This window comes from Dermochelys coriacea, chromosome 2, assembly GCF_009764565.3.
Source record: "Dermochelys coriacea isolate rDerCor1 chromosome 2, rDerCor1.pri.v4, whole genome shotgun sequence".
NCBI lineage: Eukaryota > Metazoa > Chordata > Testudines > Dermochelyidae > Dermochelys > Dermochelys coriacea.
This window is the reverse complement of record NC_050069.1, coordinates 80182857-80198366: the sequence shown is the minus strand read 5'-3', so window position 1 is coordinate 80198366 and position 15510 is coordinate 80182857. Positions and strand designations below refer to the sequence as shown.

At 37.9% G+C, this 15510-nt stretch overlaps 1 protein-coding gene across 2 annotated transcripts in view; it reads right to left on the bottom strand.

Annotated features, from left to right (window-relative positions):
- Positions 1 to 15510, bottom strand: part of CDH2 (cadherin 2) — a 181416-nt gene that overhangs the window by 155028 nt on the left and 10878 nt on the right. For both annotated transcript variants that reach the window (XM_038392296.2, XM_043507938.1), the window contains exon 2: positions 11055 to 11166. In XM_038392296.2, coding sequence (XP_038248224.1) covers positions 11055 to 11166 — 112 coding nt within the window. The remainder of the gene's footprint in view (positions 1 to 11054; positions 11167 to 15510) is intronic.

Here is a 15510-nt window from a genome sequence, read left to right as displayed (position 1 = left end):
TTGGACAGCACAAGGGAGAGAAAAACATTTTAAAAATAAGAAAGTGTGATTGTAAAACCACAAGAACTGACAGAGGGCTCAGCCAAGTGTCCTATCTGAAACTACTTTTTACATTTTTTAAAAAATAACTAAAATGTCAAATTGTCAGTGTCTCTTCTAAGGTTGCCTGTGCGATCTTTACTCTGTCTCATACAGTGTATGCATTACAACATATTCTTTAATTACATGGTTATATAAATGTATTTCCATAGGAAATAAACTGGATAGTGATCTGTGACTGAAGCAGCTGAATTATATTTTTTTACTTTCATTGTTCAATGAATGGCACCCAGTCTCATTCATTACACCAAGTCCATTCAATATAAGTGACAAAAAATGGCCTCAGTTATAGCAGCGTAAATTCAAAGTCTCCAGCTTTCAAAAGATTTACTCCATATTTACATTTTGGAATCTGCAATCGCAGCTTGGCCCAGAATCAGACACTGATCTAGGCAACCTGTTTCATTCAGTACGTATTGTCTGTGTATTGACATCCTGATCCCTAATCATGATAGTAAGTTAAGCACAGCATAAGTGTTTGCAGGATCAGGCACCGACTGATCCTGTGGAAACGGTGTGGGAAACTGCATCACAAGGCATATGTAAAAGGAAATCATCAAAATATGTGCAACCGCAATATTTACACTGCTTTACATATGCATGCTTTTCTCTTCACCCTTACTTTTTTGTTAACATTGCTCTTTGTATGGAGTTTCCTAGTTTTTCTTTTTAAGGAAAACTTGTAAAACAAAAATTTCATAATGTGAAACTATATGATAGATAGCAACAGAATATGGTGGCCTGTACAACATGTGCATTTCTACAGAATCCTTGCCTCTAATCTGTGAATTAGGCATAGTAACACAAATTCATCTCTGGTATAACTCCATAGAAGTTACTGGAACGACACCAAGAATGAATTTGGCTCACTGCATAGAGTTGAAGTCAGAGTGGCTCAAAATAACTTTGTATTTGTTGATTGATGTCAAGAACTTTAACACAGTATTATTTAATTTAGTCATCAAGTATTTAACTACTACTGGAAATCAGTTATATTTAGTATGTTAATATGTTCTGCAATACAGGATATTTCCCTATAATATCAGTTCAATAGGAAGCTTTTGTAAGTTTGTCTCCTGGGTTGTTAGAAAGATGACAAGTCAACAAAAGATGCCACTGTAGTTCTAAATGATAGAATGGAATGTATAATTACACACACAATGTGAAAATCAACAGGGTTTCACATAGGAATTATGTGAATACATACTCACTTGCATTTTTGTTCTGCAACTTCCAATACAATTTCTAATTTATTTTTAAAGTTTGTTTGTTTGTTTTTAATTGGAGGCCTTCATAATTAAATTCCTCCCTTTTAGGGCCAAATCCTCAGCTTTGTGTGCTCTGGCCCCTGTGCAAAACTCTGGCATAGCCATAGCCTTCCCATATAGAGAGATGATAGCTGAAGAATGCTGCATTCCAGTGATCCTAGGAGGTGTAATGGTCCTTTGAGAGCTATTACCAGATGGCATAGTTTAGAGCAGCCCTAAGGCTGCTCTAAATGACATTGGAAATGGTGTAAAACTGGCCTTAAGATCACAGTCACAAACAACTCCTTTCCAGCTCCCTCCTGAGCTGTGCCCAGGGCTTACTGGGCACAGTCAAGGATTCAGCCCTTACACTTAATATTTTCTTACATATGAAGAACACTGTATTTTATATCTTTATAAGCATTTGTTCATACAGTTAAAGAGGAAATGAAATACCGTGAATGAAGTATTTCTCCCCACAAATAACTTCACCATAAGCAAAAAGTTCACTCTTACCTAAAATAAGAATTTACACATTCTAACAATACAGGAATCATATTTATTTCTCTATAAATGGATTTTCACCATAACAAAATGCATTGTAAGCCCCTGTACTGAAATTCAGGAACAGAAGTGTGATTTTGTTTTGGGGTGGGTTTTTTTTGGGGGGGCGGTGTTTAACAGGGTTAAACAAATACTTCTGTCTTTAGCCTCAGGTACTCCACAAGAGAAAAGAAAAACAAAGAAGTTCTGATTGATGTGACAATTGAAAACTCATTTGAAAACAGTATTTCATCTTTTCATATCCTCTCTTTATTTTCAGTATTTGCTTTTCTCCGTCAAGTAAATGTAACAAAATGAAACTGGAATATAGGGTTTAGAAAAGCTAAATGTTCAATAGTTGAGCTTAAATTCAAATGGCAAAAAATATTTATTCAGAATTCAAGCTAGTAAAGGCTACTACATTACAGACATGAGTACTCCCTTGACAGTTTGGATGTATACACAGGACCAAATTTTAACCTTCATTACAACTAAAAGCCCCAGTGAAGACAATGGAATTTCATGAATTTAAGTGAGGACTTAATTTTGACCCACTGTATATATATCCAAAATGTTGTATTTAATTACTATTATGTATCACATTTTATCTATGTATTATTATCTTGATCAGTTATTGAAAGACAAAAATATGAATAAACAGTTTAACTAGAAATTTAAAGAAATTAAAATTGGACACCCTAACTTTAAATCAGATGTAGAAGTTTACAAAAACTGAAAAGCTAAAAAAAGATGCCGAGTTAATATAGATAATTTACAGCTGTTCAATAAGGTGAACAAATATTGTATACATATTCTAGGATATATTCTATATTTAACTGGGGTGCGGGGTGTGTGTAAGAGACTACATTACAATGGACAAGAAGGAAGTTCTGGCTTCAGAAAGGGAATATTTTGTTTTCCAGAGGTCAAGTGTTTGAGAATAAGTTAAAAGCTTTGAGAGGCTGCAGAAGGAGCGAGGGCACTCAGCCTCTCCAGCATTTGGACTGCAGGGCAGGCAGAGAGCCATGGTGCTCTGCTGTTCGACCTCCCTCAGAAGCCTGTCTGCAGCTTCCAGCTGCCAGCATGGAAGGCTTTTGTCAATTTTGCTTTCACCCTGCAGGCAGCAAATGAAATTGACAAGAGCCTACCAGACAGGCAGCCTCATTTTGATTTTCCTAATGGAAAACAGACATTTTTTGACAAAATTAAAATTCTCCCGTGGACAATTTGGATTTTACAAAAAGGGAATTTCCTGTTGCAAAATTATTCTGACAGAAAACTCCCGACGAGCTCTAATGTTAAGGTCTGATGGAACACAAAGAAACATAGTACATGCTACTGGCACAAGAGAATAATTGTTTACAGAAGGAAAGAGACGCCTTAATAGAAGGGTTATTGGCTCTAATTTTAAGCACAGTACGAAGTGTTCTCTCTTCTAAAGTTACTGATGAGCAGTTTTGTTCACAGCATAAAAGACAATGCATACACACTTGCACCAAAAACAGCCAAGTAATCCCATTATCCAGAAGAGAGAAGATTACTGTAATCTCTGGCCCTTCGTGGGGAGCAGGTCAAGGACACCAGGTCCTTCTAGATGATGGGTGACACTGTACACTAGATGTCAGAGGCTCCAAATACTAGACATAGGGTCTAGCACCCTAGTGAAACCCAACATACTCTACCAACTGTCTCCAACTGCCATGCTCCTTTCAAGATACCCAGACACCCTGCATCCCTGCCCTATTGTTGAATATGACAGAGTGCCACAGACCCTTTCTCCTCTTGGCAGCCTATATCCTTCCAATCAGGAGCAAGAAGAGCACCAGGAGATTTGCTATTAACAGTTCATGACACAGCCCCTCTGCTGACCTGTGACTGTTCAGCAGATTCATCATACTGCATTAGTGTTTGGTGGTAGGGGTGGGAGAAAAATAAGTATAGGACTGTTTATCTGCACTCCACTCCTTTACCTGATTGGTATACCTCCCCCGCATCCCGTTTGATATTTTTCATGGAGTGCCTAACAGTTGGGTTCCTTAAAATAGCAAGAGGATCCTCTGCAGGTACCTTGGGAAAATGTGGCTTTTCTTTCTCTGCCTGAGAGTCAGGTCAGGAAGAATGAAGGCTTGGGGGTCTCACAGGACATGTGATCATGTCAACTGGTACTGGAATCCATCTTAAATCTGGTGCTTTTCCATTTAGAAGGAGGGGTGGGGACTCAGAGAGACAAAAGATTCCTTCTTGTGCCAAAGCTATATCAGGGGGTGGAACAGAACAAAGGAGGTTCCAGTCATGAGAAATCCCCTACTTACCACCTGAGCTGAAGCTAACAAGAACTATACCAGGGAACGGATTGGGCCCAGACTAGGAAGGAGTCCTGTCTGTGAAAGAAGCTTATTGGAACATCTCTGAGGGTGAGATTTTATCTGTCATCTGTTTCTTAAAGTTTTAGGCTTAGACTTGCGTGTTTTTGTTTTATTTTGCTTGGTAACTTACTTTGTTCTGTCTGTTATTATTTGGAACCACTTAAATCCTACTTTTTATACTTAATAAAATCACTTTTGTTTATTATTGAACCCAGAGTAAATAATTAGTAACTGGGGGAGTAAACAGCTGTGCATCTCTCTCTATCAGTGTTATAGAGCGTGGACAATTTATGAGTTTACCCTGTATAAGCTTTATACACAGTGAAACGGATTTATTGGGGGTTTGGATTCCATTGGGAGCTGGGTGTCTGGATGATAGAGAGAGGAGAACTTCTGAAGCTATTTTCAGTTAAGTCTACAGCTTTGGGGAGCGTGGTTCAAACCCTGAATCTGTGTTAGAGCAGACTGGTGTGTCTGGCTCAAGAAGGCAGGGTGCTGGAGGTCCAAACGGGCTCAGAGGTAGTCTCAGCACATCAGGTGACAGTCCCAAGGAGGTCTCTGTGACCGAACCCATCACAGTAGGGTTCCTTAAAATAGCAAGAGGATCCTCTTCAGGCACCTTGGGAGAATGTGCCTTCTGTTTCTCTGCCTGAGATGGGAAGGCTGAGGAAGCAGTAGTAGAAAAATATACCAGCTGGTGTTCCTTCAGCATCCAGGGGACTGAAGAAATGGCATTAAGGAGTTCACTCCAACCTCAGTCTGAAAAGAAATGCATGACTGGCTGTTGAAATTCCAGGGGATCTCCAATTGGTTCATTTCTCAAGTTGCTAGAGTGACGGGAGCAGACCACATGGCCAGCAACCAACTGTCTTTATATTCATGTTACCTCCATCTCCTACATTTCCATTTCAAACCTCCATAACATGGACCTCATACAGAGTCTGAGATAATGAGAGACATCAACAACAGAGAAGGAATTAGAAAGCCAGCCAACAGGCCCCAAGTAACAGGATTCTCCCAAAAAGAAAAGCCTCTTTCATGCTGCAGATCTACCATTCTCCAACCAGTTATTTTTTTTTAAAATCAACATTTATATTTTCAGTAGTTCATTACAACTACGAAAAAAATCATGGAAATGCCAAAACAAAAAAGCCTTGTTAGTAACAGTTAAGGCTGTGAAGTGTTTGTACAAACAATATTTACCATTACACACATTTAAAAAACAAAACACTAAACCCCAGAAAAATCATTAGTTATAGTTAACTGTACAAAGCAGAACCCTACTTTTAAAAGACCATTAATTAACATATACCTATATACAAACAAAGCTTTTCTGTGTAACACAGGCCTAAAAGTATAATTGGGTTCAAAAAAGATTTAGTTAAGTTAATGGAGGAGAGGTCCATCAGTGGCTATTAGCCAAGGTGGTCAGGGATGCAACCCCATGCTCTGGGGGTCCATAAACTTCTGAATGCCAGAAGTTCGGACTGGATGACAGGAGACAGATCACTGGATACATTGCCCTGTTCTATTCATTGCCTCAGAAACATCTGGCACCTGCAACTGTTGGAAGAAAGGATACACGTCTAGATGGACCATTGGTCTGACTCAGTATGGCTATTCTTATGATCTTAAAACAATCTTAACTCTGCCTTGTAATGATGTCCTGAAGAAGAAAGAAGAAAACCGAGATAATCTTACCCATCCATAATCATTGTTTCATCTCAGTGACCAACACTAAGATATCTTCTTCTTAACCATTCTGTAACTGTGCCAGCTCTGAACATTATTATAAGTACACAATCCACATAAAATTTCTTGATTAGAAAAAGAACCCTCTTAGCACAAAACTTAGAGCACATATGCAATAACAGGACTGACAAAAAAATAAAATATCTTCATAAGCCCTACCACAGACTAATAGATCAAGCATCTGTAAATGTAGGGTCTGATTTTCAAAAATAGAAACACCAAGTAATTTTACTCAGATGAATGACTTCAGTGGGAATGCAACTTTACTCACCTGTGTAATTGTTTGCAGGATATACTGCTAAAGATTTAGCTAAACAAACTAGAAATTTATTTGTAATAAACAAGATCCTAATTCTTTTTCTCACGCTAAACTAAAAAAAAGTTAATGTGACAAATCAGCATAAGAAAGGACATTAATATTTAAAATCAAACTCCCTCCTTAACTTACCCTCTTTTGCCCCAAGAATTCCAAGGCATATGTTATGTCACCTAAATCACTGATTATACTTCCTTGTAGCATTCAGGCACGGAAGGTCAAGACAAGGACAGAGTTGGCAGTAAATTAAAGGTAGAGTTTTATCTCTCTCTGGTTTTTGCTTTCATTTGTGTATATCAAACTTTTCAAACTATTTTAACCTTTAACTTCAAAATTGGAATTGCTTCTGAATTGTTTCTAGGTTTTAGTCTACTACCCCATTTTTGCCCTCCAGTAAAGAAGTCCTATTAGCCAATAGATCACACAGACTCAAAAGAATCAATTTTTGAGTCTAGCCCCTGAAAGCCAGAGAATTGTCTTTAGAGAAGCTCTAGGGTAAATCTCTATCAAGAAAGCACACAGCTTTGTCTGCAGCTAAATCATAATAGGGATTAGGAGCGGAGCGAGGGGCTCTTTATACCATTTTGTTGTCACAGAGATTTCTAATTTTCTGCAAACATAGAAAGTCTGATTCTGAGCTAATTTACACTTATGTAAAGCCAGAGTAACTCCATTGAAATGATGGAATAATAATGGTGTAAAACATTTGAGAGTGAGCACAAAATCAGCCCCCATATCTTCTGTTTACATTTAGGAGCCATTATGAATTAGGGCATAGTAGCATGACTGTACTGCATCTTGATGATAGGAATAAAGTAATTCTAAGATAAAATGACAGCTAAGATTCTTTAATTCTGCTGTGAACTTTAACTTGCAAATGAAAGAATGTTTACCCCCCGCCCCAAGAGACTGCATGAACTCGGACAGCTGACACAAGTGAAATGGAAATAAACAAGAGATGCTTGAGCCCATGAGCTGAGCTTATTGGAGCCTGCACCCCTAAATCCATGAGTTCCCATTGCTGATGGCTCTAGGAGCTGCTGTAGAAACAGGGAAGGAAGACAGGTAACATTCAAGGAACTAACTACCTACTCCTCTACCTTTAGAAAGAGGAGAGTGTAGTGTGAGGACAAACACAAGAGCTATGCTTTAAGCAGCAATTACAAAACTCTCTGACCAAGAAGTTCCTATCTTTATTAAGCTCCCCACTGCAACACATCCTCCTGGATTGTTTCTACTGCTCTTGATGATCTGCATGCTTTTTGCAAAATATCCCATTGTGAGACATCTATTACATTCTGCCTCTTTTCCTGGACATGATTGCCATCTGTGGCTTGGTGTCTTGCCACAGAAAGCATATGCAGTAAAAGCACAGAGTGGGTGCAGAGCTATGCAGCCATCTCTGCCTGTACTGCTCCTCTCTTCTCTCCCCAGGCTATTCCCCGTGGTCCCCACACATCCCAGACTAGTCTGAGGTTTGTGACAACCCTACAGGTTAGGAAACTCTGTATTAGAGGCACATCTGTTAGAAAATGTAAATATTTTTAAATATGAAACAAAAATTCAATATTGCAAATATCTCCCCACCACCTCTTTAGTACAGACTACAGGTGAAGGAACCTAGAAATAGGAGAGGTGAGGGGGGAAAACAACATACAGAAAATACAAGACCCAGTGTGGTTCATTAGCTGTGGAACATCACCCAACATCCTGTACAGTAAATGTCCATATATAATTTTTAAAACAGATTCCCTGTATCTGTTGTAGCTTACCGAGTGTGCAACTGAAAGATCTCTCAGGCATGGCTCTCTATTCAACATTCACTAAGTCCAACTTTTATTTAAATTTTGGGAGGGAGGGGAACATAATATTCTAAAAATAGAAACCTTAAATATGTTGGCTGTCTAACCATTAAGACAAAAGGGAAATAATGAAAAAAAAGTATTAAATGCTTAGTCATTTTCTGAGTCAACATTTTTTATGAAAGAAAACAAAGACAGTGAGTGGTCATTGTCTATTTTACTTCTGGCAAAGAGGATAATAAAGCCTCTGTGAATGTGATATCAAAGCACATAACCAAAAAAATCTTTAGTGCTCTCATTTCTGCAACCCTACAGGAAACCTATCATTACAGAGTGAATCTGAAGTAACTCCACTGATTTCAAAGGAGTTAGAGATATGAGACTATTTACTCATGAGATCAGAATCAGATCCATCATTTTTCTTTAGAAAGCAAATGTCACGCAATATACTTAACTTCAATTGTCATCTGCATCTAGATTAATAATCAGAAAATGGGCTTTTCACAGCAATCATATTTCAAAATGAAAATATAATTACATTTAAGTCAAAGCCACACAATGATGGACTGTATGTTTATGTGTAAAGGCAAATTATATGCTTTTTAAGCATGTCAAAATTTTCAAAAGAATTAACCATTATAATAATTCTGCTGAGGAAGTTGTGGTAGGAAGACAAACTCCCCCAGGTCATTTTTCAACTAGTTCATGTTATCTCACATATGTGATACATATTGTACGCATTGTACATTTTTTCAATTCCTACTTCCCTAAAATGTCATACATTTTAATATCTTTCAAGGGAAGATTGGCTATATTGCTTCGCATACTTAGTTAAAAAGTAAAAATCAGTAGCATACTGAGTGGCTCATGGAGCTGGTAATGAATGGGGAAGTCTTTCATCTGTATGGCACTGTCTCAAATCCCACTTAGATTAGTAGTGACAAAGTCATTACCATCAGATGGTTGATATGAAATGAGTTCAATATCTCAGTTCAATTCTTAATAGACAGGTATCCAAATCATTTAAAAATATATCAAAGGAAAAAGCTTTGTCAGAAGTTTCCGAGGAGGGCAAAGACTGAATGGCCAAAGAGACTGACCAGGGCAACATAGGGAAGATTTCACTGTCTAAGTGGTGTCTGTTTTATGCTTAACTAGAAGCATTCTGTCTTCAGTGCTTCTAAACTGGAACCTTCCACAAGCACTTGTCTTCTTAAATTGTAGGTTCTTCAGGGCAGGGACAATGCTGTCTGTTGTGTTTGTACAGCACCTAGTACAGTGAGAACTGTGGGTGCTACTGTAAAATAAGCATTAAGTAATAAATAAAAATATAAACAATTCCCAGATGGGGGGAATAAAAAAAATCCCCACCTTTACTCAAACCAGACTACCTCAATTTGGCAAAATATTTACTTCAATTTATTACATTAATTTCTAAGCTACCCTTTTAACAAAATAAAGTCTGCAGTGGAGAGTGTTTAGTTGCTTGAAATAAAGCAGAAGAATACTTGATAACTCAGTTTCTAATACATTAAAGTTAATCAATTATTTCTGCATTCAAATTTCCATTATAGTTATAAAAAACACAAAACAGGTCCGTAAAATATAATTATGGGGAGATACTGCTACATACAGTTTGCTAAATCAAGACTAATGCTTTTGTTTCAAGGATCCGTTGTGTTTTAGCTTCCTTTAAGAAAGATCTTTTCATTTAAATGTCTTGATCTGTGAAGCCAGATTCATATGGGAGAGAAACAATGAATGAAATTAAATTAGTCCTTATTTAAGATGTATTTGAAACTGCCTGAAACTAATCCTGTTGATCAGCTCCACAATTTCTAAATTAGCTAAAAAGCAATTTCTTTGCTATTCACAAATTATAAAACAGCAAAATTAATGTGTATTTCTTACATTTTAGACCATCTGCTGACCATTACTATTCCATTTAAGTGTAACTATTGAGGTGCAATTTTATACACTAATACATACTTAGGAAATATGCCACTTTGCATTCTAGAAAGAGAAACAACATCTGTATCTCCCAAAAAAATAGACTTACAGAACTGCATATTAAAACTCCAGTCCAGAAGATACCTGGGCCCATGGGGAGTCCCACTAAGTTCAGTTAAATTCCGCATAGGCCCCAGAGTCTGCACTTGCAGAGCTCATTGTGAGTTTAGGACTTTGTTAGCTTCATTCTGGGCTTTGTGCCATTTAGACATAGATCTGCGTTGGGGCGATGAAGAGCCACACTGCCCAACACGTAGCACTGGAGATACTCTGCCAGTGCACTGGGGGAGCAGGTACACTGCTACACTTCTTAAAGGGGTAGAGCATATCCCCCTACATCCATGTTACTGGTAAACTCCGCTGGCCAATGAATGGAACAGCGGAGCCATGACTCTGCCCTCTCCCCACCCACTTTGGAGCAAGGTGGGCCTCCAAAGGAATAGTAAGAGAACAGCCTCAGAGCTGCATAGGGACTGCAGTTATTTATGACCCTTTTGTGCATCAGGTAAAGTGGAAGGCTCTTATTCCCCATTCCCCCCATTGACCATTCATGTAAGGGGCCTTTCTAGTAACACAGTGGGGACATATGCTAATAGTGCAATTACTGGGAGGTAATATATAAGAAATACAGTTCAGTATGAAGTCTTTGCAGAGGACTACATTAGGAGAGAGTCAAGGGAATATTTGCCAGAACTCTCATATCTCCAAATTATTGTCAGTGGGAGGTTCACAAGTTACTGTCAACAAACTTTCCCTCAAGTCCCATTACAATAAGCTGATTGTAATTGTAAAAAAAAAATCAAGTAATATAACTGAAATAAAAAAGGTCTTATTTAAGAAGTTTAAAAGAAGCCCTTGAGTCCAATTTATGTTCAAGATTATAGACAATAAGAAAACAGAATGTCTCTTCTAACAATACCATTGAGAAGAGGCTGTCCTTCGTTTAAACCCCTCGATATGACTGCATTGTAAACGTCTTCGGGAAATCCAGTCTTGCATAATATGCCTTCACAAGTTGCTTTTATTGGTGCCTGAAATGCAAGACAAAATGTGTGTAATACTTGCAATCCCATTCAGCTGAGAAACATTCCACTTGGCGTAAACCCCATTTTGTTACCACGCCGTCTTTGTATCTAAATAGCTGCAATTAGAACTCTGAGGGCAAAGGGTTAATCTTTTTGATAACTGGAATGGAGGGAACAAATCCCATTTGTCTCGAAAGATCTAAATAATACACAATCTTGATTCCTCTAATAACTGAACATTTCAACTAAAACAGTCATTGAGACTGAAGTGGAATCACAGAGGGGACAAAAACATTCCTGGAAATAAACATTGCACAAAACTGATCACCAACTTTTTCAGACATGGATATATTACTTTTGAGAGGAGAGATTTAACCATCAGTTTAAAATGTTTGGTTGTGGGTACTTTTTCTGAGTCTGCATTCGCTCAATGGGTAAATAGCTGGGAGAAAAAAATCACAAGTGCAACATTTTAATTAGCTGAACCTATATTTAAACAGAGATCACAGAAAAGCCACATACTTTTACTACAATCACCTTATATGTGAAAGAGAGAAGGAGATATTACTAAATCAGCATAACACGGCAATATATTAACCACTGAAACTGAGTTTACTATCTCACTTCTAAAAATAAAGCCTTTTCCAAATCACATATCGTTTTCACAGTTTGAGTAAAATAACTTCCACAAAAGACATTTAAAATGAGTATTTTCACCTTTCTCCTTTATTTCCAAGCAGGTTTTAAAGTTAAAGAGTTAACCTATCAACTATGCATAGTCATCAGTAACTACATACAATTCTATGAGGCAAAGAACTAAGGTTTTCTATTTGGTTCATTTTTTATATTAGTGGCGCACATAGCAAAATTCTAGTTTACATGTGGCCAAATAACAGTGTATGGTTACAAACAGTCCTGCTGTTTAAGCCACAGTGGCCATCTTTTGTATGATCCTAGTACTTGCTTTGTTTAAAATAATGTATCAAACAAAAGAAGAAGTGTTTGCAATCATAATGGAACACCACATTGGACTCCCCTTAGATGGTCTTGTGGGACTCAAACATATTCATACCTTTTATGGCTCACAGGTCTTTTCACTCATTAGCGGGGATAAATGCACCAAAGTCTTTTTTTCCATTGGCACATATTGGTAGTCAGCATTCCAACTCCCATTACAAGAATTTTATCACTTGGAGAAATTCTTGAAGTGTTCAGCTGAGCCCACATCCAGCTGATCCTGGTTCATTTCAAGAGTTGTATCAGAACAGGAAATCTGTCAGCATACTGCAATTTTAGTTTTAATTAACCTACCATCCATTTGAGAGGTAGTACATTTTATCAGAGTAAGCACCTGTAAGAGGGCTCCTAGTTGTCAAGTGTGTCTGTGTCCAATTAACTTTAAACTTTAATTGCGAGTTAAAGTGCACCACAGATCTCTCAGCTATGTACAATTACTTACATGCCTTTTACACTTTATAGACAAAAATGCTTAAAATAAAATGTAAGTGACAAAAGCATATATATAATTTAAGACTGCAAACAAAGTTATAACTCTAAGTTATGAGGGACTTGTACCGAACACTCAGCTAAGTATCAGATTTATAAATGACAAAGATGCTCGGAGATTTTTTTCAATATTGAAAAACTACTAAATCAAAAATAATGACTGAATCTTCCTTTTTTCCCAGCTTTATAACACAAATAATGGTTTCATATAGCTTCCATAATTTAAAGAAAGAACTGTTTAAATTACTGTGCAAAGGTGATCTCAAAGCAAATGTGATAGGGAAAAAAGGGAAAAAAATAGTCTTTTATGGTATCCATTAAACAAATAAATCCAGGGTGGGCAATTGAGTAGATAACAGGATTTTAAAAAGTCTGCACTGATGTGCCTGGGAATCCTTCAGCCTTTCCAACAAGCTAGATGTACTGAACAACTCTTATAAACTGAAACAATGCCCAATGAAACAAAGACTTTGGGACATGAATAAAGAGGCCTCTTTATTCCTTCATTTGCAAGGCCTCAATTTTATAAAGAAACAAAAGACAGTACGCTGTTCCCAAAAACAGTTCATTGTAAACATTCTTTGGGAATAAAACCCCAAGGGGAGGCAGAATTCTAATGTTTAACAAAACCTGTGTTATGCATTTTCAATTAAATAAAGTAATAGCTTGAGCCATGACAATATCTGGGTCATTTCAAGTTCAGCCCAGGAGTATTAAAAATCATTTCTGGGTTTACAAGATAATATCTCTCAGAAAAGCAATCTGAACTAAAAGTATGAAATCTTATGATCAAGAAAATATTTAAATTTGTTTTCCTCCCCTTACTGTCTGGCCCAAAAGCAAGAAGGAAAGGGAGATTATAAAACAAAGTGTTATAATTTACAGGGTTTTTTCTTGTGACTAGCACAGTCCAGAAGACCACCTCGACCAGAATACAATATTAACTGTACATTCATCCACAAGAGAAGATTACTGAAAAATTTACCTTTTAATACAGATAGCAATTGCACGCAATGTTACCAATACAAAACCTTCTGACTTTAAGGGGAGTTTTACAGCCTAGAATAGGGGCAACACTTTGAAAATTTGCATCTAAGGCTACATCTTCACTGCCGTATTAACCCAGCCTCTTATCTGGGCTTTAGCCCAGCCCACTCTACCATTCCCCCACAGAAGCTTTTTACCAGGGTTTGGAGGTGCTTTAAGCCCTGGCTAGCTTATTCAGTTGGGAGTATAGGTTAGAGCCTGGGTTACACTTTAACTCAGACTAGAACCCAACCACTCTGCACTGAGAGTGCAGGCTAAGTCACTCAAATGCTGACAATCTGACTCCTTTTCCCATTCCTGCCCCAAAGATAGGCAAGTTCTCCCACAATTGAACAAAGCATGGAACATCTCAGCACAAAGAACAATAGGATATGCTATCAGACACACACAGGTGAGGGAAGAAACAGTGAGGAGACAGTAATGCAGGTATTGCTTTACACCCAAGCTAAGCTAACCTCGGTTATAGTTAGTTACCCTAACTATATAGTTCATTTCTAATAAAGTCTATTTTCTGGTTTATGAATTATGAATAAATAATGATTCATAATTATTTATGAATTATTCATGAATCATGAATTATGGAAAGTTGCAATGTAAGACCCAGCGAATAACTGGGTAGTTCAGCTCTTTCTTCTTAATAATTGCACATTAATTTGCAATTGGTGGTCTTCTGGACTGGCCAGACATAATATTACATTTGGGCCCCAATCCTGCAAACACTTATGTATACGCTTATCTTCAAACAGGTGTACAGTCCCATTAAAGTAAGCGAGTGAAATCCTGGCCCCACTGAAGTAAATGAGAGTTTTGCCACTATCTTTAATGCCGGCCAAGATTTCACCCTCTGGGACTAGTCATAAATTTAAACCTAAACTTATGTGTAATTTTTTGCAACATCGGGACATTGTTTTCCAGTGTTGGCTTGAATTGGTAGAAGAAATGTTCCTATCATTCAAGTTTTTATTTTGTAAGCTCAAGGCTTCCAAATTCAGATTCAGAGCAACCTCTTCATGGTCTATATTTAAAATGCTTCTGATTTGGTTTTCATTAAAAGTTCATCAGATCTAATCTGGTGTTGTACCTCATTAAGTCAGGGGATTTCAAATGAGAAATTGTTGATTCTTAAACCAACAGTTAAGTTTTCTTTAAAATACTTACTTTACCCCAAATTACCAAAAAAATCTGCTTTTCCACCCATTCCTATTGTAAAATGAATTGCAAAGCAAAAAGAAAGTTGTTGTAATTGACTGCTGCTTTACAGTTCATAAAGAACTCCAACCACCATTTTCCTGATGTAACATGAGGCTGTTGGAGTTGCAGCTCTCCTTTCATATAACTGAGAGCAGGGATTAGTTAAACTTCTAAAATATTTGATCCACCAAAGAGGTGAAGGGTCTCCATCAAACATAGAGAATGAAGATCCCAATAGTCCAATTTTAATAGAAAGAAAGTTCTAAAATCTACTTTCACAGCCATACTTAGGCATATGCAGCACAAGCGGCTGCGTAGGGCACCCGAAAATTTGGGGCACCACCCTCACTGGCTGCAGACTCCTTTCTGGCCCTTCCCCCATGCTGGGCCAGCAGGCTTCTTCCAGACCCCCTGGTCCATCCCCTCCACCCACTCACTACTCAGCCAGCCAGCTGAGGGCTCCAGCTTGGGTGGGGCCAGGCACAAAAGTTTGCATGTGAGTGAGCAGGGGGAGCCAGGCCAGGTGGTGGGGGGCTGGGCAAGGCTGGAAACAGAGCGGGAGGATACCCGGAAGCTGGGAAGAGAAGCGGAGGAGCCGAGCTCGGG